The 21,102-nt window shown below is 43.2% G+C and overlaps 1 protein-coding gene and 42 non-coding genes across 57 annotated transcripts; all 43 read left to right on the forward strand.

Moving 5' to 3' along the window:
- The first annotated feature begins 25 nt into the window (after positions 1–25).
- prom1b (prominin 1 b) lies at positions 26–19,938 on the forward strand. 15 transcript variants are annotated; one of them, XM_037257195.1, is made up of 29 exons: positions 26–570; positions 3,727–3,788; positions 3,876–3,902; positions 3,995–4,200; positions 4,387–4,507; positions 4,588–4,651; positions 4,721–4,810; positions 4,924–4,947; positions 5,116–5,333; positions 5,402–5,476; positions 5,544–5,607; positions 5,812–5,820; positions 5,912–6,071; positions 6,215–6,367; positions 6,894–7,017; positions 7,172–7,275; positions 7,349–7,433; positions 7,512–7,658; positions 8,071–8,142; positions 8,356–8,448; positions 8,567–8,584; positions 8,727–8,780; positions 9,088–9,168; positions 9,406–9,474; positions 9,553–9,642; positions 17,495–17,610; positions 18,039–18,047; positions 18,170–18,274; positions 18,635–19,938. In XM_037257195.1, the coding sequence occupies exons 1-28, from the start codon at positions 288–290 to the stop codon at positions 18,240–18,242; spliced, it is 2,691 nt and encodes an 896-aa protein (XP_037113090.1). In that variant the 5' UTR covers positions 26–287; the 3' UTR covers positions 18,243–18,274; positions 18,635–19,938. The 15 variants fall into 15 exon arrangements, with proteins under 15 accessions (XP_037113090.1, XP_037112998.1, XP_037113182.1 ...); XM_037257103.1 differs by having other exon boundaries at positions 27–570; positions 18,170–18,281; XM_037257287.1 differs by lacking the exon at positions 18,039–18,047 and having other exon boundaries at positions 27–570; positions 18,170–18,281.
- trnag-gcc lies at positions 8,180–8,250 on the forward strand. Its single transcript has one exon. It is a non-coding gene; the product is annotated as a tRNA-Gly (tRNA).
- trnag-gcc lies at positions 9,706–9,776 on the forward strand. Its single transcript has one exon. It is a non-coding gene; the product is annotated as a tRNA-Gly (tRNA).
- trnag-gcc lies at positions 9,888–9,958 on the forward strand. The gene has a single exon. It is a non-coding gene; the product is annotated as a tRNA-Gly (tRNA).
- trnag-gcc lies at positions 10,070–10,140 on the forward strand. Its single transcript has one exon. It is a non-coding gene; the product is annotated as a tRNA-Gly (tRNA).
- On the forward strand, positions 10,252–10,322 carry trnag-gcc. Its single transcript has one exon. It is a non-coding gene; the product is annotated as a tRNA-Gly (tRNA).
- On the forward strand, positions 10,435–10,505 carry trnag-gcc. The gene has a single exon. It is a non-coding gene; the product is annotated as a tRNA-Gly (tRNA).
- On the forward strand, positions 10,614–10,684 carry trnag-gcc. Its single transcript has one exon. It is a non-coding gene; the product is annotated as a tRNA-Gly (tRNA).
- Positions 10,796–10,866, forward strand: trnag-gcc. The gene has a single exon. It is a non-coding gene; the product is annotated as a tRNA-Gly (tRNA).
- Positions 10,979–11,049, forward strand: trnag-gcc. The gene has a single exon. It is a non-coding gene; the product is annotated as a tRNA-Gly (tRNA).
- trnag-gcc lies at positions 11,161–11,231 on the forward strand. The gene has a single exon. It is a non-coding gene; the product is annotated as a tRNA-Gly (tRNA).
- On the forward strand, positions 11,337–11,407 carry trnag-gcc. The gene has a single exon. It is a non-coding gene; the product is annotated as a tRNA-Gly (tRNA).
- Positions 11,521–11,591, forward strand: trnag-gcc. The gene has a single exon. It is a non-coding gene; the product is annotated as a tRNA-Gly (tRNA).
- trnag-acc lies at positions 11,704–11,774 on the forward strand. Its single transcript has one exon. It is a non-coding gene; the product is annotated as a tRNA-Gly (tRNA).
- On the forward strand, positions 12,262–12,332 carry trnag-gcc. The gene has a single exon. It is a non-coding gene; the product is annotated as a tRNA-Gly (tRNA).
- trnag-gcc lies at positions 12,436–12,506 on the forward strand. The gene has a single exon. It is a non-coding gene; the product is annotated as a tRNA-Gly (tRNA).
- On the forward strand, positions 12,615–12,685 carry trnag-gcc. The gene has a single exon. It is a non-coding gene; the product is annotated as a tRNA-Gly (tRNA).
- Positions 12,797–12,867, forward strand: trnag-gcc. The gene has a single exon. It is a non-coding gene; the product is annotated as a tRNA-Gly (tRNA).
- On the forward strand, positions 12,981–13,051 carry trnag-gcc. Its single transcript has one exon. It is a non-coding gene; the product is annotated as a tRNA-Gly (tRNA).
- trnag-gcc lies at positions 13,155–13,225 on the forward strand. Its single transcript has one exon. It is a non-coding gene; the product is annotated as a tRNA-Gly (tRNA).
- On the forward strand, positions 13,335–13,405 carry trnag-gcc. Its single transcript has one exon. It is a non-coding gene; the product is annotated as a tRNA-Gly (tRNA).
- On the forward strand, positions 13,516–13,586 carry trnag-gcc. Its single transcript has one exon. It is a non-coding gene; the product is annotated as a tRNA-Gly (tRNA).
- On the forward strand, positions 13,698–13,768 carry trnag-gcc. Its single transcript has one exon. It is a non-coding gene; the product is annotated as a tRNA-Gly (tRNA).
- Positions 13,877–13,947, forward strand: trnag-gcc. Its single transcript has one exon. It is a non-coding gene; the product is annotated as a tRNA-Gly (tRNA).
- Positions 14,060–14,130, forward strand: trnag-gcc. Its single transcript has one exon. It is a non-coding gene; the product is annotated as a tRNA-Gly (tRNA).
- trnag-gcc lies at positions 14,238–14,308 on the forward strand. The gene has a single exon. It is a non-coding gene; the product is annotated as a tRNA-Gly (tRNA).
- On the forward strand, positions 14,415–14,485 carry trnag-gcc. Its single transcript has one exon. It is a non-coding gene; the product is annotated as a tRNA-Gly (tRNA).
- trnag-gcc lies at positions 14,588–14,658 on the forward strand. The gene has a single exon. It is a non-coding gene; the product is annotated as a tRNA-Gly (tRNA).
- On the forward strand, positions 14,762–14,832 carry trnag-gcc. Its single transcript has one exon. It is a non-coding gene; the product is annotated as a tRNA-Gly (tRNA).
- On the forward strand, positions 14,940–15,010 carry trnag-gcc. Its single transcript has one exon. It is a non-coding gene; the product is annotated as a tRNA-Gly (tRNA).
- On the forward strand, positions 15,125–15,195 carry trnag-gcc. Its single transcript has one exon. It is a non-coding gene; the product is annotated as a tRNA-Gly (tRNA).
- Positions 15,306–15,376, forward strand: trnag-gcc. The gene has a single exon. It is a non-coding gene; the product is annotated as a tRNA-Gly (tRNA).
- On the forward strand, positions 15,491–15,561 carry trnag-gcc. The gene has a single exon. It is a non-coding gene; the product is annotated as a tRNA-Gly (tRNA).
- trnag-gcc lies at positions 15,669–15,739 on the forward strand. The gene has a single exon. It is a non-coding gene; the product is annotated as a tRNA-Gly (tRNA).
- Positions 15,846–15,916, forward strand: trnag-gcc. Its single transcript has one exon. It is a non-coding gene; the product is annotated as a tRNA-Gly (tRNA).
- Positions 16,020–16,090, forward strand: trnag-gcc. The gene has a single exon. It is a non-coding gene; the product is annotated as a tRNA-Gly (tRNA).
- Positions 16,200–16,270, forward strand: trnag-gcc. The gene has a single exon. It is a non-coding gene; the product is annotated as a tRNA-Gly (tRNA).
- trnag-gcc lies at positions 16,384–16,454 on the forward strand. The gene has a single exon. It is a non-coding gene; the product is annotated as a tRNA-Gly (tRNA).
- Positions 16,562–16,632, forward strand: trnag-gcc. Its single transcript has one exon. It is a non-coding gene; the product is annotated as a tRNA-Gly (tRNA).
- trnag-gcc lies at positions 16,740–16,810 on the forward strand. The gene has a single exon. It is a non-coding gene; the product is annotated as a tRNA-Gly (tRNA).
- On the forward strand, positions 16,914–16,984 carry trnag-gcc. The gene has a single exon. It is a non-coding gene; the product is annotated as a tRNA-Gly (tRNA).
- Positions 17,094–17,164, forward strand: trnag-gcc. Its single transcript has one exon. It is a non-coding gene; the product is annotated as a tRNA-Gly (tRNA).
- Positions 17,378–17,448, forward strand: trnag-gcc. Its single transcript has one exon. It is a non-coding gene; the product is annotated as a tRNA-Gly (tRNA).
- Positions 19,939–21,102: the final 1,164 nt, after the last annotated feature.

Here is a 21,102-nt window from a genome sequence, read left to right on the forward strand (position 1 = left end):
ATTTAGAGCTCAGCCGGCGGGAGGATGAGTGACAGGCGGTCCGCCGCACGTCAAATTCTTTTCACTACCCCTGTCGAAGGAGCGAGGTACCCCGGGGAAGATGTGTATCGACAGTCCGGACGGAGCCGACTGGAGCTAGCGAGAGTTTGGAAAAGTTACCGCCCGCTTAATTGCGCCGCTCAGGTGTGAGGTCGTCCGGGGTTCGGACTGGAGCAGGTGTCCTCTCTTCTTCGGACAACTCGGATTTAATTTTTATACCCCCCCCAGAGTGCCCTCCTTTCGGAGGCATGTTGTGGACACGGTGGCTCGTCTTGCTGCTCTGCTGGTGGGGGGCCGTCAACGCCACCACCACGGCCGAGAACGGCCAATATGAGCTGGCCAAACAGGGTGAGTCGAGAGCGGACCCTCACCGGCAGCGCTCGCCCCCGCCGGTGGAGCCGCTGGATTTTGGCTTCGTCCCGGCGGCGGTTTATGACACCCACGCGTACTACGAGCCCGGAGCCATCGGGATACTCTTCCATATGGTCCACGCTTTTCTCTACGCGGTCCAGCCCAATTCCTTCCCCAAAGGTCAGGTCATTTTCAATTGCTCAAACTCATAAAACAACTTACTTTTCTTGTCGCCACTTTTCCAGCAACGACACACAAAATTCAGGGTTTCCTAATGAATTTTTCCTGTTTTTGACCAGAATTCCACATTTCTACCTAAAAAATGTAAATATCACATTCAAGAAAAAGTCCAAATCATAACCGATAACAGCTCATGTGACGTTCGTAAGCTGAGCCGTGATGGATCATATTCCTTTCTTTTATTTAAATATCAAATTTCTATCAAAACTGGGATGAAATTGACATTTTTCCTCTACCCTTGCTGATAATCCAGTTTACGATTATAAGTACTCCCAGGACTGGGCGATTCATTCAAGTTGATTTGTCAGGATTTGTTTTGATTTTTAATATATATTTTAATTTTTCAGGTAGTTTTTTGCGGCTTTCATCATTCATTCGTGATCCATGCTGATGTGCACTGCATATATAAAAACATTTTGGATAGTGGGGAGCTATCTTCGGACAGCGTTGCCTATTAGCTGATGCTAGCTTGCTATAATTCTACAATACAATACTTTTTCAATGACTTTTTGGCATTTAAGTGAGAGCTCTTTCTAATATTTGATCTTCTGTTAAAGACACGGAGGACATGGTGCTAGCTAAACAACAAAGTCCAAATGCGCGCCATCAAAGAGCAGATTCTATTTACACAGAAAGTATTTACACACCGTAGATAATACGCATGACATCCTGGTCGTTAGTTCCATTTTATTGGTACATTAGGTGAAAATCTTTTTGTTTACGTTACCGTTCATAGATGCGTCATAGGTGCATATGGGCCCTTGCGTCATACATGCATCAGAGCACCTGTCTTGATAAAGAGGCCGCTGCTTTAGTGCATTGACCTTTCGGTCACCATGGAACTTTTGTGGTTTGACCAATTTGAACAGGAGTCAATAAATCTTTCATTCTGCAAATTTCAAAATTCAGAAATTAATCTAGCACAACCACTCATACCACTTTTTTTGTTCAGGAATGTAATTATATTTCCTAATCATAAAAAGAATATGTGCTTTTTTTGTGGGTCTTGTTATAAAAAATAATTTCATGTTGATCGCCACACCGTGGGTATGTGCTCTAGTGATGCTGATCCCATAAACCAACGTTATGATCAGATTAATACGAGTTGCGGCTCAATAGCCAACAATTACGTCGTCGCTGTTGTGGCGTCACATGACTGGTGTGAAGTCAACAACGAGGTGCTGGGTAGAATCCTCGTGGATGAATTTTTAGTCACGCCACGGTCGAAACCCAGTTAGTGTGTATGTGAGTCGTCACGTTGGTGTGTTGTCGAAGTGGAATAGGATTGGAGGCCTTTAAGTCGCAGCCATTTTTGGTGCTCGGGGTTAGGCCAGCGGAGCTGGCTAATCAATTAACAGATCAGCGATTAGGAGAGGCTTTCCTAAGTCACCTGCATCATTGCGTAAAACTTTAATCCAGCCGAACCATATGCTGCCATTGCCGGGAACTCTCCGTCTTCTGCATAACACAGGTGGTCCACATCTGTGGAATTGTTGGGCAGATCAATAAAATGGTGTTGGTCAGCGTGTAAAGCTTTCATTATATTTCATTTATATTTTGTTCTGAAGCTACTTTGATTGGCTGAAAATTAGTGTTCACTCCCACAGCAAATTTAACAGCTCCGTTTGCTGTATTTTGTTACTCTGGGTTCTGGTAAATGACGCGTTGATCCTCACCCGTCCCTTCAAATCCGTGTGAAGGTTTGGCTTGCAGCGAAGAAGCATTTTGGGCTCTTTCACTTGTGTGAGGAGTTTTATCCGTCTGACAAACACACACACCCACTCGATAGATTAGAGGATTAGCATTCCCGGAGCTAATGCTAACCTGCTGAAACTGCGACTAGTGCAGATGGCATTGTCAAACACACACACTCACTCGTGCCAGCCATACAGAAAAATGGGTCAGTCTTGTTTTGTCTGTTCCACTTCAGGGCTGTGATTGGTCGTAGACTCGTGCCTGCGCAGCTTGTAACATTTTTTATTTATTTTTTACACTACATAGGGATGTTTCCTTGATTGACAAGTGGCCATTTTCTCAAAATATTCCTTTTAATTGAATAGCTAAATAATATTAATATTATGAACTTGCTTGTTGAGTAGTTTAGGTGAGGTGGGTGTGAGGTCACAGAGATGCCACGTCGGTTCAACATCTTCGGTTAATCTCGCCGAGCGGGTCAGCGCCGAGGATTGTGCCCGACTATATTTACGCTTTAGTGGAAGACAACGGGGGGCTGGTTGTTTGCTTTAATCATGAGAGACTTGTTTGCCTCACACAGGGAGATTTGGCAGGAAGGAATTCAAACAGACCAGTTAAAGAAAGTATTCTTATATGACAAATGAAGAGAATACAGAATTTACAGAATTATTAAACAGAGTTTTAAGTTTCTAGTTTTAATTGTTTACATGTTTAATTGGGATGCTTGTTGCCCCGCCCCTCCCTTTTTGTCTCCAGTATCTTGCCCTCCTACTGGGTCACTGAACTAAGCTGTCTAAGCTTAGCTGCCCTCTGCAGCTAATGCTAACTAAGAAGCTGGGAAGAAAAAAAAACAGGTGGTGCTGATACGATTCACTTGCGATACATCAGCAGACTTGCACCCCCCCCCACCAAATTCCTTTAAATTCAACCAGATTCACCAACCTGGGGGGACGGGACGGTCCAGGTGGTGTGTGAGATGGTTTGGTTCTCGGGAACCCTCTCTGTCAATCAAAATGAATTATCGTTATGGTCACGGCTGAATTTTTGTATGTATGTCAAAGTGTACCTAATGAAGTGACTGAAGCATGTGTGCGTGTTTACCTGTTGAGCGACAGTGGAGGGAGGGGGGTGAGTCACAGCACAGGTAAGCTTAACGTTAGCTGACCTACATAAAACACGCTGACATGTTTTGCACTTGGCAGAATTGTGCTCTCACGGTGGACACTTGTTGCTAGGTAGATTTTTCGGGGTACAGTCAATTATGTTGCTGATGGGTACAGTCAAGTCATGTTTTTCCACTTGTTGCTTGGCAGAATTTGACCATTTTATCCTCTTGTTGCTAGGCAGAATTCCATCATGACCCCCCATTAAAATATTCATGTTTTTGTTTTTTCTCCCCAGATTTAATTGTTAAAGTCATTCAACAAAATATGGGAGGAATCAAATTTCATGAATGGAGAAAGGTTTGTCCTCTATTTCCTTTTGTATGACATTTTAATGGTTGACACTGACATTTTTTCCTACCTCTCCTCCTCATAAACACGATGCAGCCAGACAACGTCGTCCTTCTTCTCGAGGTATGCGCCTCAAAACATTCAACCTCAGTTGAACCAACCTGATTGGTTACCAAGGGTGACTGACAAGTGTTATATCTCCGCCCATCTAACAGGGGGCATACTACGAGTTGGGCTTCCTGGTGTGCGCGACCATCGGCGTCTTGTTCGTGGTCCTGGTTCCCCTGGTGGGCATGTGCTTCTGCGTTTGTCGTTGCTGCGAGAATTGCGGCGGAGAGATGCACCAGAGACAAAGGAAAAACACCGACTGCCGCCGAGGCTTCTTCACCGCCACGCTTATCGCCACCACCATCTTTATCATGTGAGAACCCCAAAACAATTTAGAAAAGATTCATAGACCACCAACATGACTGTGCTTGTTGCTAGGCAGACTTCATGGGGCATAGTCATAACTGTCCCATCACCTGTTACTATCTTAGATTAATAGTGTCGGGGTCATAGTTTATTTTATTTAAATTAAAAATGAATCAATTGATGTGCGTGTCAGTCTGGGGGTGCTCGTGGCCTACGCAGCCAACCACAACATGAGCTCCCACATCAAGAACACTCGGCGGTTCATCAACACCAACATCAGAGACTTGAAGACGTTCGCCAACAACACACCCGCGGTAAGCACTTTTTTCACTCACTCAAGTGGCAACCTAAAAAAAAAGAGCGCCAAAATTCACTTTTTGTCACTTTCTCACAGCAAATCGAATACATGACAGCGCAGTACACAACAGCCAAAAATAAAGTCCTGTCCGAACTTGACAGTAAGTGGCTTTAGAGTACATTTCATGAACGCCTCCTAAAACTTTTTTTTAACTGTATTCTCGTGGTAGATATTGGACCTTTGCTGGGCGGGAGGATTCACAGTCAGCTGGAGAAGGAAGTGGTTCCCTCGCTGGACACGGCCCTGCGTATGGCAGGAGGTACATGCTAGCTCGTTAGCTGTTTTTTCAAATGTTGGTTTCATTCTAAAGATGCTCTCAGATTGAAAAAAAAATTCTCTTTCTTTCATTTCATATGTTCTTTTCTCCTAAAGTAAAAGTTGAGAATGCTATCAAAGGTAATGAAAAATGTTCTGGATTTATGTTTGTGACTTGAAATGTGTTAGAAACTGGTTTGAGCGTGGTGGTTTGTGTTTGTGTCATATTTGTGCTCCTCCCTCGTGTTTTTTTCAAACCATTTTGATGCTCAAAATGTATTTTTGATGGGAAATAATGTTGCTTTGTAGCCATGCGTGAGGCAAAGGAGGCCCTGGAGAGCGTCAGCTCCTCACTGCAAGTCCTCCAAGAAGGCACAGACCAGCTCAAGGACAGTCTGTCCACCGAGCGAGCTTCTCTGTCCAACACCTTGTCGGACCCGGCCTGCACCAATGGCGCCGTGTCGCCGAGCTGCAATGTCATCCGGTCCTCACTCTTCCAACTCGGCATCAACGCTGACTTTTCAAAGGTGGCTTCCGAGCAAGCTTTCAAAATAAGTGAATACGGGAACAACGGCTAAATAATTTTTTTCCGCAGCTCCCAGATGTTGACTACGCCTTGGAGAATGTCAACACGGTCCTGAAGACAGACCTAAGCAACATTATTCAGAAGGTCTGTCTACCTCACATCTATTTTATTTTTAGATTCTAACCCATTTTTTTTCCCCCTCCACATTTAGGGCTACTCGTCCTTCAATGACACGCCGAGGCTGGTCAAAGAACAAACCAAAAACATTGTAGCAGGTACACAAACAACCTCCTTGTGTTTGCTTATACTGTGAACCCTGTTTTTTTTTTTTTTTTTGCTGCGGCTACATTCTAAAGCTACTAATAATCGCTCGTGTAGAAAAACATCTTCTTAGCTTTAAACACTGTACCACTATTAATATCATCACATTCTTTCACACCCTGTTTTCATTTGCCTTCTTTCGGACAACTGAACTGCAGCGTTACCTCGTGAGTGATCCTCAATGAACTTCCTAAGTTAAATGAAATGATCATCGTTGCTGTTTTGTGTATTAATTGCGTGTGTGATGCTTGTGTTTAGGAGTGAAAGGCATGCTAGATAAAATCGGCAACGAGATCAACGGCTTCACCAAGATGTTCCCGGTGGAGGCGTCGCTGGCCAACTTCACAATCTTCCTCAATCAGGGGCAGAAGAACATTGAGTCCTATTATGCACAGATTGACCAGCTCGACTTCTACAGGTTTGCTTTTAACTAAAATAGAAATGAATATCAGGATACTCCAGCCATTTGATTTCTGAAAGGAGTGTCCCAATAAATGGTTTAATCGCTCTCCACATGTGGGATATGCTCCAGCACAAAAGTTGATTTAAACTTTTCTGCAGGTGGATTGGCTGCGTGGCAGTGCTGTGCACGGTGGTCCTCATCCTGTCCTTCAACATCCTGGGCCTGCTGTGCGGCACATGCGGCTACGACAAGCAGGCCACGCCAACTACCCGCGGCTGCCTGTCCAATACGGGCGGGAACCTGCTCATGGCGTACGTACAAAGAATAATAGACTTAAAACAGAGATTGGGTATTCCAACTCAGCACTCCAAACCATTTTTCCACAAATTGTTGTTGTTGCTGAACTGAAGAAACTCTTATTTCGAATAACTGTTCTGATTAGATGACAACAGATTTAGAGAATGTAAAATAATTTAGTGTAGGTTTGACTGCCATCTACTGGCCAAATTTAGGTTGGTAGCGCGTTCGATTGCCATTTTATTTCCACGTCACAGGCTTGGCCGTTAATGAGCAGACAGGAACTCGGGTTGCACGTTGCTTTTTCATGTGGAGGTCACAACCAAATTTCCCGTTCAACGTATTTACTATTTGTACTTTTTGCCTTTATATGCCGGAGTTTACAATTAGATTAACAACTTGCATAACCAAGTAGTGACATTACTCTATTTTTATTTTTTTTCCCCCAGACTTATAACTTGCAGATAATTATTTTAGTCCCACCACTGCACTCTGCGACCACCCATTAATTGATGTCTTGTTTTTTTGGGTCTACGACAGCGGCGTAGGCTTCTCCTTCATCTTCGCCTGGGTGCTGATGGCCATTGTCACCGCACTGTTCCTCATTGGAGGCAATGTGGAAAAGCTGCTGTGTGAGCCGCTGGCCAGCCGGCAGCTGTTCCAGGTACAGCCCCTTTCGGAGCATGTTGGCAATAAAGATATTCTAATCTCATCCTCCAAAGTGTGCCCCCCCATTTTTTATTTATCTTTAATGCTTACATAATAGCGGTATGCCAAATAAAGGGTTTCGCTTTGATTATCCCTGTATGTGCGCTTAGATCATAGACACACCTTTCCTGGTCCATCCGGCCAAGAAGAACTTCCTCCCTGGAATGCTTTTTCAGAACCCAAACATTGACTTAACTTTGGGGAGCATGTACAGGTAAAAGAACAAGAATATTTTCAAATAGTTGACATTTGTGATGGGCTAGCTGATGGTTTTGGATTATTTTTAGGGAGTGCTACGATAACAACGGCCTGTATCACGCCCTGCAGCTTGAGACCATGTTTAACATCAACTCCTTCCTCAACAGAACAGTGGCAAGTGTCCCGCTCAAAATGTGACTTGCTCGTGATAAGTGTTGTATAATATTAATTTCATCTTCTGCTTGTCATTAGTACAACAAGGACCTGGCCAAAGTGTTTGACAGTGTGGAGGTGGACCTCCAGGACATCTCGCTGCTGGAGCAGGCGGGCAGAGACAACCTCATCAATTTTGCCAACACGGGCATTGGAATCATCGATTATGAAGCATACCTGGCTGAGGTGGCAAGATGTGGATAATTGTCATGTTATTAATTAAGTGCAAGGTTGGAAGTTGCATGTTGATATGTGCTTAATGAGTCCGTTACTTCCAAGTTTGGGAAGACCTGTAATGAGGCACAGTCACCAACAGAAGGCAGCGATGCACAGTTATAGCTTTTAAGTTAGTCAATCATTTGGTCAGTTAGTTCGTCACTCAGGCATGGAGTTAGTTACTAACTTAGTGACTCAGTTGATTTCTTAATCAAGTCATTAGTTAATTTTCCAGTCAATCAGTTGACTGGACTTGATAAGAAAATAGATGTACTTCCCTCGACGGGAGTTGCTCACTGGATTTTTGGTTAGAAATAACAAATAAATCACTAAGATCGCGGATCTAAAAGTATGAGCCTGATGTATGGTTTTTATTTTCTAGGTCAACAAGGGAATTACGCTCGTGGATCTTCTGACGTTTGCTGTTGACCTGGAGGGGCAAGCTGACCAGCTTGTGAGTTAAGAAAGTGCAGAAAACCATTTGTTTTCAAGCATTGGTGGTTCAGTGGTAGAATTCTCGCCTGCCACGCGGGAGGCCCGGGTTCGATTCCCGGCCAATGCAACTCCCTTTTCTTTTTTTAAACTTCCCTAAACATGTGGCAAGCGTTACCTTGGTTCCCAGATGTTTTTCTTTCCTTTGTATTTATTTCTGTGTGTGTATTTGCAGCCACGTGGCGCTCTGGAGAACGCGCTGAAAGGTCACGCTAGCAGTATCCGACAGATTCACAGAGAACTGGTGGTCCCCATGGAGCAGGCCATGGTACATTCCATGCAACACACACACACACACACACGTACAACACGTTTATAAATTATTCTACACAAGCGACGACACTTCAACATTACCTCAATTTCTTTCCTCTCATTCACTGTGACAGAAATATGTCCGTGCCAGGGTAAGCGCGGTGACACTGGTTGTTGTGTTTTGATTATAGCGGTGCCGTGGTGATGTGACCTTGTGCCCTGTGGACTCGTTCATGAAAATTCACAAACGACACATTATATTCGGGTAACGAGTGTTTTCGTGTCATTGTCTAGAGCACCTTGAATCAAAGTATAAAGCTGCTGCAGAAAACCTCCAGCGACCTGCCGGTGAGGCACTACAATTTTTTAATTTCTTTATCTATTTTTTATTTTGCATTTTATTCAATATTTTTCTGTGATAGTGATCATTATAAATGTTCTTATTTTCTTTTTAGCATTATATTTTAGTTTTCATTTTACTTTTATTTGACTGGTCCACTTAGGTGTAACTTTTATTTTGTAATTTATTTTTTGCTTTCAGGTGACTTTTTAGCAATTTTGCAATCATATTTCATATCTGATTTTATTTAAATTGTACTTTTATACACCATTTACTGTGGAACGTGTCACTCATATATTTTCACATATTTTTTAGGTGAAGGTGACCAACATCCTGAGCGCCCTTGATGCTTCCGAGTACCTCATCAGTAACAATGCCTCACATGTGGTCAAGCAGGTACATGCATAAAATATGGGAGAGGGTAAATTTTAGGGGAAGTGTGTAAAAGGTTTTGAGTTTTCATTTAATAAAATAAATAAATACAATTTTATAAAAACTCACTATCGATTTGATTGATATGCAAAAAATATGTGCTTGCATTCTAATAGTTCACCACAAGATGGCACTACATATTGCACAATGTCATTTGAAGTAAAGCAAGAATTATAATTTGCTTTTATTGTGTGTGCTCAGGAAACCAAAAACTATGTCCAAAGCTTGGTGGGTTACTTCAAACAGTACACAAACTGGGTTCACGACTCTGTGAGTATGACTCCACAAAATTATTACAATGATGCCCTAATGATCAAGTATATAATGTTTTTTTGATTGTGCCTGCAGCTGATTGCAGAGGTGGCTCAGTGTAAACCCATCAGCAACATTGTGGACAGCATGGAGATTGTCGCATGCAGCTTCATTGCCGACTCAGTGGTAGGTCACTTTAACACTTAAAATTTGCCATTTTAAATTATGTAATTCTATGTGTGTATGTATGCATTGGTGGTTCAGTGGTAGAATTCTCGCCTGCCACGCGGGAGGCCTGGGTTCTATTCCCGGCCAATGCATCGTCCTTTTATTTTCTTTCTTAAAACGAGATCATCAAACATCTGGCAACATGCGCAAAATAAATGTTGCGCGTTTTGGTAGAAGGTAACGACCAAAATTCCTTTTAACAAGCATTGGTGGTTCAGTGGTAGAATTCTCGCCTGCCACGCGGGAGGCCCGGGTTCGATTCCCGGCCAATGCATCGTCCTTTTTTTTGTTTTTCTTAAAACGAGATCATCAAACATCTGCAACACAAAAAAATAAAATGTTGCGCGTTTTGGTAGAAAGTAACGACCATAACGCTTCTTAACATGCATTGGTGGTTCAGTGGTAGAATTCTCGCCTGCCACGCGGGAGGCCCGGGTTCGATTCCCGGCCAATGCATCGTCCTTTTTTTTTCTTTCTTAAAACGAGATCATCAAACATCTGGCAACATGCGCAAAAAAAATGTTGCGCGTTTTGGTAGAAGGTAACGACCAAAATTCTGTTTAACAAGCATTGGTGGTTCAGTGGTAGAATTCTCGCCTGCCACGCGGGAGGCCCGGGTTCGATTCCCGGCCAATGCAACGTCCTTTTTTTTTTTTTTTCTTAAAACGAGATCATCAAACATCTGCAACACAAAAAAATAAAATGTTGCGCGTTTTGGTAGAAAGTAACGACCATAACGCTTCTTAACATGCATTGGTGGTTCAGTGGTAGAATTCTCGCCTGCCACGCGGGAGGCCCGGGTTCGATTCCCGGCCAATTCAACGTCCTTTTTTTTTTTTTTTCTTAAAACGAGATCATCAAACATCTGCAACACAAAAAAAATGTTGCACGTTTTGGTAGAAAGTAACGACCAAAATTCACTGTAACAAGCATTGGTGGTTCAGTGGTAGAATTCTCGCCTGCCACGCGGGAGGCCCGGGTTCGATTCCCGGCCAATGCATCGTCCTTTTTTTTTCTTTCTTAAAACGAGATCATCAAACATCTGGCAACATGCGCAAAAAAAATGTTGCGCGTTTTGGTAGAAGGTAACGACCAAAATTCTGTTTAACAAGCATTGGTGGTTCAGTGGTAGAATTCTCGCCTGCCACGCGGGAGGCCCGGGTTCGATTCCCGGCCAATGCAACGTCCTTTTTTTTTTTTTTTCTTAAAACGAGATCATCAAACATCTGCAACACAAAAAAATAAAATGTTGCGCGTTTTGGTAGAAAGTAACGACCATAACGCTTCTTAACATGCATTGGTGGTTCAGTGGTAGAATTCTCGCCTGCCACGCGGGAGGCCCGGGTTCGATTCCCGGCCAATGCAACGTCCTTTTTTTTTTTTTTCTTAAAACGAGATCATCAAACATCTGCAACACAAAAAAATAAAATGTTGCGCGTTTTGGTAGAAAGTAACGACCATAACGCTTCTTAACATGCATTGGTGGTTCAGTGGTAGAATTCTCGCCTGCCACGCGGGAGGCCCGGGTTCGATTCCCGGCCAATGCATCGTCCTTTTTTCTTAAAACGAGATCATCAAACATCTGGCAACATGCGCAAAAAAAAATGTTGCGCGTTTTGGTAGAAGGTAACGACCAAAATTCTCTTTAGCAAGCATTGGTGGTTCAGTGGTAGAATTCTCGCCTGCCACGCGGGAGGCCCGGGTTCGATTCCCGGCCAATGCAACATCCTTTTTCTGTTTTCTTAAAACAAGATCATCAAACATCTGGCAGCACAACCAAAAAATAAAATGTTGCGCGTTTTGGTAGAAAGTAACAACCATAATGCTTCTTAACAAGCATTGGTGGTTCAGTGGTAGAATTCTCGCCTGCCACGCGGGAGGCCCGGGTTCGATTCCCGGCCAATGCATCGTCCTTTTTTTTTTTTCTTAAAACGAGATCATCAAACATCTGGCAACATGCGCAAAAAAAAAATGTTGCGCGTTTTGGTAGAAGGTAACGACCAAAATTCTTTTTAGCAAGCATTGGTGGTTCAGTGGTAGAATTCTCGCCTACCACGCGGGAGGCCCGGGTTCGATTCCCGGCCAATGCATCGTCCTTTTTTTTTTTTTCTTAAAACGAGATCATCAAACAAGCGGCTCGGTGGCGCACTGGGTAGCACGTCCGCCTCACAGTTAGGAGGGTGCGGGTTCAATTCCACCTCCGGCCCTCCCTGTGCGGAGTTTGCATGTTCTCCCCGGGCCCGCGTGGGTTTTCTCCGGGCACTCCGGTTTCCTCCCACATCCCGAAAACATGCTTGGTAGGCCGATTGAAGACTCCAGATTGTCCCTAGGTGTGAGTGCGAGTGCAAATGGTTGTTTGTCTCTGTGTGCCCTGCGATTGGCTGGCAACCGGTTCAGGGTGTCCCACGCCTACTGCCCGATGACAGCTGGGATAGGCTCCAGCACGCCCGCGACCCCCGTGGGGACTAAGCGGTTCGGAAAATGGATGGATGGAGATCATCAAACATCTGGCAACATGCGCAAAAACAAATGTTGCGCGTTTTGGTAGAAGGTAACGACCAAAATTCTTTTTAGCAAGCATTGGTGGTTCAGTGGTAGAATTCTCGCCTGCCACGCGGGAGGCCCGGGTTCGGTTCCCGGCCAATGCATCGTCCTTTTTTCTTAAAACGAGATCATCAAACATCTGGCAACGTGCGCAAAAAAATGTTGCGCGTTTTGGTAGAAGGTAACGATCAAAATTCTTTTTAGCAAGCATTGGTGGTTCAGTGGTAGAATTCTCGCCTGCCACGCGGGAGGCCCGGGTTCGATTCCCGGCCAATTCAACGTCCTTTTTTTTTTTTTCTTAAAACGAGATCATCAAACATCTGCAACACAAAAAAAAAATGTTGCACGTTTTGGTAGAAAGTAACGACCAAAATTCACTGTAACAAGCATTGGTGGTTCAGTGGTAGAATTCTCGCCTGCCACGCGGGAGGCCCGGGTTCGATTCCCGGCCAATGCATCGTCCTTTTTTTTTTTCTTAAAACGAGATCATCAAACATCTGGCAACATGCGCAAAAAAAAAATGTTGCGCGTTTTGGTAGAAGGTAACGACCAAAATTCTTTTTAGCAAGCATTGGTGGTTCAGTGGTAGAATTCTCGCCTGCCACGCGGGAGGCCCGGGTTCGATTCCCGGCCAATGCATCGTCCTTTTTTTTTTTTCTTAAAACGAGATCATCAAACATCTGGCAACATGCGCAAAAAAAAAAATGTTGCGCGTTTTGGTAGAAGGTAACGACCAAAATTCTTTTTAGCAAGCATTGGTGGTTCAGTGGTAGAATTCTCGCCTGCCACGCGGGAGGCCCGGGTTCGATTCCCGGCCAATGCATCGTCCTTTTTTCTTAAAACGAGATCATCAAACATCTGGCAACATGCGCAAAAAAATGTTGCGCGTTTTGGTAGAAGGTAACGATCAAAATTCTTTTTAGCAAGCATTGGTGGTTCAGTGGTAGAATTCTCGCCTGCCACGCAGGAGGCCCGGGTTCGATTCCCGGCCAATTCAACGTCCTTTTTTTTTTTTTTCTTAAAACGAGATCATCAAACATCTGCAACACAAAAAAAAAATGTTGCACGTTTTGGTAGAAAGTAACGACCAAAATTCACTGTAACAAGCATTGGTGGTTCAGTGGTAGAATTCTCGCCTGCCACGCGGGAGGCCCGGGTTCGATTCCCGGCCAATGCATCGTCCTTTTTTTTTTTTCTTAAAACGAGATCATCAAACATCTGGCAACATGCGCAAAAAAAATGTTGCGCGTTTTGGTAGAAGGTAACGACCAAAATTCTTTTTCGCAAGCATTGGTGGTTCAGTGGTAGAATTCTCGCCTGCCACGCGGGAGGCCCGGGTTCGATTCCCGGCCAATGCATCGTCCTTTTTTTTTTTTCTTAAAACGAGATCATCAAACATCTGGCAACATGCGCAAAAAAAAATGTTGCGCGTTTTGGTAGAAGGTAACGACCAAAATTCTTTTTAGCGAGCATTGGTGGTTCAGTGGTAGAATTCTCGCCTGCCACGCGGGAGGCCCGGGTTCGATTCCCGGCCAATGCATTGTCCTTTTTTTTTTCTTAAAACGAGATCATCAAACATCTGCAACACAAAAAAAAAAAAATGTTGCACGTTTTGGTAGAAAGTAACAAACATAATGGTTCTTAACAAGCATTGGTGGTTCAGTGGTAGAATTCTCGCCTGCCACGCGGGAGGCCCGGGTTCGATTCCCGGCCAATGCATCGTCCTTTTTTTTTTTTCTTAAAACGAGATCATCAAACATCTGGCAACATGCGCAAAAAAAAAATGTTGCGCGTTTTGGTAGAAGGTAACGACCAAAATTCTTTTTAGCAAGCATTGGTGGTTCAGTGGTAGAATTCTCGCCTGCCACGCGGGAGGCCCGGGTTCGATTCCCGGCCAATGCATCGTCCTTTTTTTCTTAAAACGAGATCATCAAACATCTGGCAACATGCGCAAAAAAAAAATGTTGCGCGTTTTGGTAGAAGGTAACGACCAAAATTCTTTTTAGCAAGCATTGGTGGTTCAGTGGTAGAATTCTCGCCTGCCACGCGGGAGGCCCGGGTTTGATTCCCGGCCAATGCATCGTCCTTTTTTCTTAAAACGAGATCATCAAACATCTAGCAACATACGCAAAAAAAAAATGTTGCGCGTTTTGGTAGAAGGTAACGACCAAAATTCTTTTTAGCAAGCATTGGTGGTTCAGTGGTAGAATTCTCGCCTGCCACGCGGGAGGCCCGGGTTCGATTCCCGGCCAATGCATCGTCCTTTTTTCTTAAAACGAGATCATCAAACATCTGGCAACATGCGCAAAAAAATGTTGCGCGTTTTGGTAGAAGGTAACGACCAAAATTCTTTTAGCAAGCATTGGTGGTTCAGTGGTAGAATTCTCGCCTGCCACGCGGGAGGCCCGGGTTCGATTCCCGGCCAATGCATCGTCCTTTTTTCTTAAAACGAGATCATCAAACATCTGGCAACATGCGCAAAAAAATGTTGCGCGTTTTGGTAGAAGGTAACGACCAAAATTCTTTTTAGCAAGCATTGGTGGTTCAGTGGTAGAATTCTCGCCTGCCACGCGGGAGGCCCGGGTTCGATTCCCGGCCAATGCATCGTCCTTTTTTTTTTCTTTCTTAAAACGAGATCATCAAACATCTGCAACACAAAAAAAATGTTGCACGTTTTGGTAGAAAGTAACGACCAAAATTCACTTTAACAAGCATTGGTGGTTCAGTGGTAGAATTCTCGCCTGCCACGTGGGAGGCCCGGGTTCGATTCCCGGCCAATGCATCGTCCTTTTTTTTTTTTCTTAAAACGAGATCATCAAACATCTGGCAACATGCGCAAAAAAAAAAAATGTTGCGCGTTTTGGTAGAAGGTAACGACCAAAATTCTTTTTAGCAAGCATTGGTGGTTCAGTGGTAGAATTCTCGCCTGCCACGCGGGAGGCCCGGGTTCGATTCCCGGCCAATGCATCGTCCTTTTTTTTTTCTTAAAACGAGATCATCAAACATCTGCAACACAAAAAAAAAAAAAAATGTTGCACGTTTTGGTAGAAAGTAACAAACATAATGCTTCCTAACAAGCATTGGTGGTTCAGTGGTAGAATTCTCGCCTGCCACGCGGGAGGCCCGGGTTCGATTCCCGGCCAATGCATCGTCTTTTTTTTTTTTTTCTTAAAACGAGATCATCAAACATCAGGCAACACAAGCAAAAAATAAAATGTTGCGCGTTTTGGTAGAAGGTAACGACCAAAATTCTTTTTAGCAAGCATTGGTGGTTCAGTGGTAGAATTCTCGCCTGCCACACGGGAGGCCCGGGTTCGATTCCCGGCCAATGCATCGTCCTTTTTTTTTTCTTTCTTAAAACGAGATCATCAAACATCTGCAACACAAAAAAAATGTTGCACGTTTTGGTAGAAAGTAACGACCAAAATTCACTTTAACAAGCATTGGTGGTTCAGTGGTAGAATTCTCGCCTGCCACGCGGGAGGCCCGGGTTCGATTCCCGGCCAATGCATCGTCCTTTTTTTTTCTTCTTAAAACGAGATCATCAAACATCTGCAACACAAAAAAAAATGTTGCGCGTTTTGGTAGAAGGTAACGACCTATATTCTTTTTAGCAAGCATTGGTGGTTCAGTGGTAGAATTCTCGCCTGCCACGCGGGAGGCCTGGGTTCGATTCCCGGCCAATGCATCGTCCTTTTTTCTTAAAACGAGATCATCAAACATCCGGCAACATGCGCAAAAAAATGTTGCGCGTTTTGGTAGAAGGTAACGACCAAACTTCTTTTTAGCAAGCATTGGTGGTTCAGTGGTAGAATTCTCGCCTGCCACGCGGGAGGCCCGGGTTCGATTCCCGGCCAATGCATCGTCCTTTTTTTTTTCTTAAAACGAGATCATCAAACATCTGCAACACAAAAAAAAAAAAAATGTTGCACGTTTTGGTAGAAAGTAACAAACATAATGCTTCCTAACAAGCATTGGTGGTTCAGTGGTAGAATTCTCGCCTGCCACGCGGGAGGCCCGGGTTCGATTCCCGGACAATGCATCGTCTTTTTTTTTTTTTCTTAAAACGAGATCATCAAACATCAGGCAACACAAGCAAAAAATAAAATGTTGCGCGTTTTGGTAGAAGGTAACGACCAAAATTCTTTTTAGCAAGCATTGGTGGTTCAGTGGTAGAATTCTCGCCTGCCACACGGGAGGCCCGGGTTCGATTCCCGGCCAATGCATTGTCCTTTTTTTTTTCTTTCTTAAAACGAGATCATCAAACATCTGCAACACAAAAAAAATGTTGCACGTTTTGGTAGAAAGTAACGACCAAAATTCACTTTAACAAGCATTGGTGGTTCAGTGGTAGAATTCTCGCCTGCCACGCGGGAGGCCCGGGTTCGATTCCCGGCCAATGCATCGTCCTTTTTTTTTCTTCTTAAAACGAGATCATCAAACATCTGCAACACAAAAAAAAAATGTTGCGCGTTTTGGTAGAAGGTAACGACCTATATTCTTTTTAGCAAGCATTGGTGGTTCAGTGGTAGAATTCTCGCCTGCCACGCGGGAGGCCTGGGTTCGATTCCCGGCCAATGCATCGTCCTTTTTTCTTAAAACGAGATCATCAAACATCCGGCAACATGCGCAAAAAAATGTTGCGCGTTTTGGTAGAAGGTAACGACCAAACTTCTTTTTAGCAAGCATTGGTGGTTCAGTGGTAGAATTCTCGCCTGCCACGCGGGAGGCCCGGGTTCGATTCCCGGCCAATGCATCGTCCTTTTTTTTTTCTTAAAACGAGATCATCAAACATCTGCAACACAAAAAAAAAAAAAATGTTGCACGTTTTGGTAGAAAGTAACAAACATAATGCTTCCTAACAAGCATTGGTGGTTCAGTGGTAGAATTCTCGCCTGCCACGCGGGAGGCCCGGGTTCGATTCCCGGCCAATGCATCGTCTTTTTTTTTTTTTTCTTAAAACGAGATCATCAAACATCAGGCAACACACGCAAAAAATAAAATGTTGCGCGTTTTGGTAGAAGGTAACGACCAAAATTCTTTTTAACAAGCCTTTTTTTTTTTTTAACGAGCAGACCAAACATCTGGAAGCATTCACGCGTTTTGTGAGAACGTAACATCCCTATTGCGTCACTCCAACATTCCACAAGCATTGGTGGTTCAGTGGTAGAATTCTCGCCTGCCACGCGGGAGGCCCGGGTTCGATTCCCGGCCAATGCAACTTCCTTTTCATTTTTAAAAAAGTGCTCTTTTGTTGTTTTTCTAGAATACCTTCTGGCTTGGACTGGGTCTCTCCAGCATCCTCCTGCTCCCCAGTATCATCATCTCCATCAAGCTGGCCAAATACTACAGAAGGATGGACACGGAGGACGTGTTTGAAGAGTGAGTCCAGACAGCACCTAAATTATATTACTTGCACACGGTAAAGAGATCCAATACAAGAGCTGTAAATCACTTTTCCTTATCTGTCTGGGTCAGAATTCTTTCCCAGCTCTTGTAATGGATGTCAATGTGTATTGATACTTTATTAACATTTATTCTCTCTTCTCCTTCCTCTGTTTTTCAACTCACCATTAATTTGTCGAATCACCATTTTTCATACTCACATGATTTCCCTCAGCACCACTTACCCGTGGCTCGTTGCACTTTGACTGTCGTCACGTTTCGTCCTCACTTTGACTTTGGATCTTTACCTTCATCTTCATTCTCAAAAATCATCTCCTCTCTTGGATGAATCCCTCAATTTATGCTTTCCGATGATCTTCTTGACTCTGGACATTTTGCCACCGGACTCTTGTTTTACATTACAGGTCGTACAGGTAACCACGGTGAACAATACCTTTTTGGAAACCGCCATGCAAACACTGGAGTTAGCCCACTCTCGTTCTAATTTGCTCAAATTCCCTTGTGTGTGTGTGTGTGTGTGTGTGTGAATGTGCAGTAGCTCCCCCTATAGTGACACCCTGTTCCGATTCCCTCGAGCCTCGGCTCCCTCAATCTGCGTCGACTGCTGATTCAAAATGGAGGTCGTCTCCTCTGTAACAAGGTAAAAGGTAAATCCTCTTACAGTAACGTTTCAGGGCTTTGAACAAAGCGGTAGCCGGCTGCCAATCATCGGGATCGGAGTCTTATCCTCTTGATCAATCATCTGTCACTTTTGTCTCTGATGTGACAAGAAGCCATGAGGAGAAGAAAGCTGCACTCCCTATGCCGCCTTTTTGTGTGTTCACGTTGGATCTGCCAACTTGTGGCAAGATGTGTAATTCGCAAGAAAGAAATATATTTTACAGCAAAAAATAAAATGTGAAAAAAGGGTGATTTTGCAACAATAAAATTATAATAGCATAATTGCACAGAAAATATTGTCTTAACATCATATTTGAAAAACACTTGTTTTTGTTCGCAGTGCACAAGAAAACTGGAACTGAAGCGCCGATCATCGTGAGTGCTCGTTTCATCTCCACATTTTAATTGAAGTCCCACACTCAACAAAGGCAAGCAAGAAAGCCCAATTTATTAACTGATGGTTTTTCTCGACATCTGCACCCCTTCTTCGCCCAAGGTAACTCGACATTACAGATTTCCTGTTGACGGTTTTGGATGATCGCACAACCAAAAGGGGGGAAAAAATGTCAACAAACAAGCAGGAACTCTTGAACTTGCCAGCCAACTCATATATTTATCCAAAGCTAGCTGAGCATGTTTTAATTTACCTAACTTTCCCGCATAGCTACTTCCATCTCTATACTCTCAGTCACACACAGTCACATGGACACATGTACATTTTTTATATATTTTTTGTTAATGTTTGTTTTTCTAACATATGTAGAGCAATTTTTATTTTTTTTGTAGAATTAGCCTTGTTTTTCATGTGATAGCATCGATAGCTAGCATGGTTTGGGCTCAATAATGTACATCATGTTTTGTCATATAAAAAAAATTATATATTATAAATTATTTATATATACATATATATAATTTGACAATTGGGGAGAATCTGTTGGTATATTTATGTACCCATGGTCCATTTTAATGTTTTCAAGCTAATGCTAAGCTAACAGAAAATTGAAAAGATTTTTTTACAGCAGCTTGTGAACTGCTTTTGCCCAACTTCCAAGATCATGCAAAACTAATCCGACAGAAAATAGTAAAAACTGATTAAGTCAACTCGTGAGCTACTTTCCCCTGATGTTCCTAAGCTAATGCTAAGCTAACAGGAAAAGAAAAATATGGTATTTCCCACAAAAAATGAAATAGCATCACAAAAGAGTGTGTATGTATGCGTGTGTTTTTTTTTTCTTTTCTGGCAATTGGCGGTATGGAGGGGCCAAACCCAAGTCCCAGTGTGTGTGTGTGTGTGTGTGTGTGTGTGTGTGTGTGTGTGTGTGTTTAGAGGTGGGCTCAAATCTATGAATAAAAAATCCAACAAGTGTTGGCTTTGTCTCCATGGCGGCTAACAGAAACTCTCAGTCACTCAGTCAGTCACATGTATGATAGAGTCGAGGCGAGAGAGCCGTAATATTAGCCACTTTGCCAAAGCACACACAACGCAACGGCTCGTACGTTTTTCAGGTGTTGACAGCGAGTGAGCTAAATAGGTGCCGTGATCTGAATGCATACATTTAGTCCTAAAGTCTACACACACAAATGATGGATTTCTTTCACGTCAAGAAATGGACAGAAGTAACGTAAAGTTGTTGTCATATAAAACCAAAACAGATATTGTATTACTGCAGACATTATTCCCCCACGCACACACACACTATGCTCTTTCCCTCCCCCTCTTGATTGATGGACTTCCTGAATGGCCTCGCGGCTAGTGTGTTCGTCAGGAAATCAGGCAAGCGGCCGGCAGACTAAACATTGCCGCCACTCTTCTACTTTTGTGTCCCCTTTGCAGTCCACTTAACACTTGAAAGACGTCCTCTGTTATCCTCAGGCCTCAATCAAAGCATTTTGGGCTCAACCACTTTTGGAAAGCCTGCAGTGTCATACAGTGCACAGTGGTGCCTTGTGATCGAATTTTTTAACAACCCCCAAAAAATCAATCTCATAACTGCAATCCAATTCAATGTGCCACATTATTAACAAAATGTAGCCAGAAGTCTGTTATATAAAACCTTTGCAAATCCGGGTAAACATTAAGAAGTAACGTTTATTCTGGCACCTGAAAATAAAAACGATGTGCTTCTAATTTGGGCACATCATCTTTCACCCTCTTAATAGGAATATAGAAACTCACAACGTAAGCATACATGCATAAAAATATGTGCTGTATATTAATGTATCAATAGTGAAAGAAGGGTTTATGTGAGATTATATAATGCGTCATGAAGAGTTTTACCTCGCTCGTTATGTGTTCCGCATCACTGAAAGTCCCCCCCCCTCCCCTTTCCCCTGAGAATATATCACACACGCCAGACGTGTGTGTTTGCACGCCTGAGTGTGGCATGAGGGGGAGGAGGAGCCACGTGTTGACCCGAAGAATGATATCTTTGTGCACCTCGACACCATACAGCCGCTCTCGGATGTTTTGGATAAAGTCAAAATAGAGCCAGACCAAAGGTGGAATTTTACAAGGGAGATCAAATGTGTATTTTATGCAAAAAGTATGCTAAAATATTAGAGGATTCAAATTGGTAATTTCATGAGAAAATGTCATTTTATGTTACAAAAAGTCCAAATATTCAGAGTATATGTTTTAAAATTGATTTTACAAGAATACATTTCATGTTACAAAGAAGGTTTTTGATGGAAATTGCACTTTGGTCAATTTATTAATTTGATTTTTTAAAAAAAGCCCAAAATGGAAATGTATTTTACCCAGATAAGGTTTTCAAATTGTGAGAACAAATTAAATAAATAATGTTTGTA

Source organism: Syngnathus acus, chromosome 1 (assembly GCF_901709675.1).
Source record: "Syngnathus acus chromosome 1, fSynAcu1.2, whole genome shotgun sequence".
NCBI lineage: Eukaryota > Metazoa > Chordata > Actinopteri > Syngnathiformes > Syngnathidae > Syngnathus > Syngnathus acus.

What these genes read in the sequence shown, in the direction of transcription:
- prom1b (XM_037257195.1), top strand. Translation starts at nt 288, where the DNA reads ATGTTGTGGACACGGTGGCTCGTCTTGCTGCTCTGCTGGTGGGGGGCC. An exon ending in GCCCAATTCCTTCCCCAAAG is followed by an intron (nt 571 to 3,726) that starts GTCAGGTCATTT and finishes TTTTCTCCCCAG; the next exon opens with ATTTAATTGTTAAAGTCATT. An exon ending in AATTTCATGAATGGAGAAAG is followed by an intron (nt 3,789 to 3,875) that starts GTTTGTCCTCTA and finishes AACACGATGCAG; the next exon opens with CCAGACAACGTCGTCCTTCT.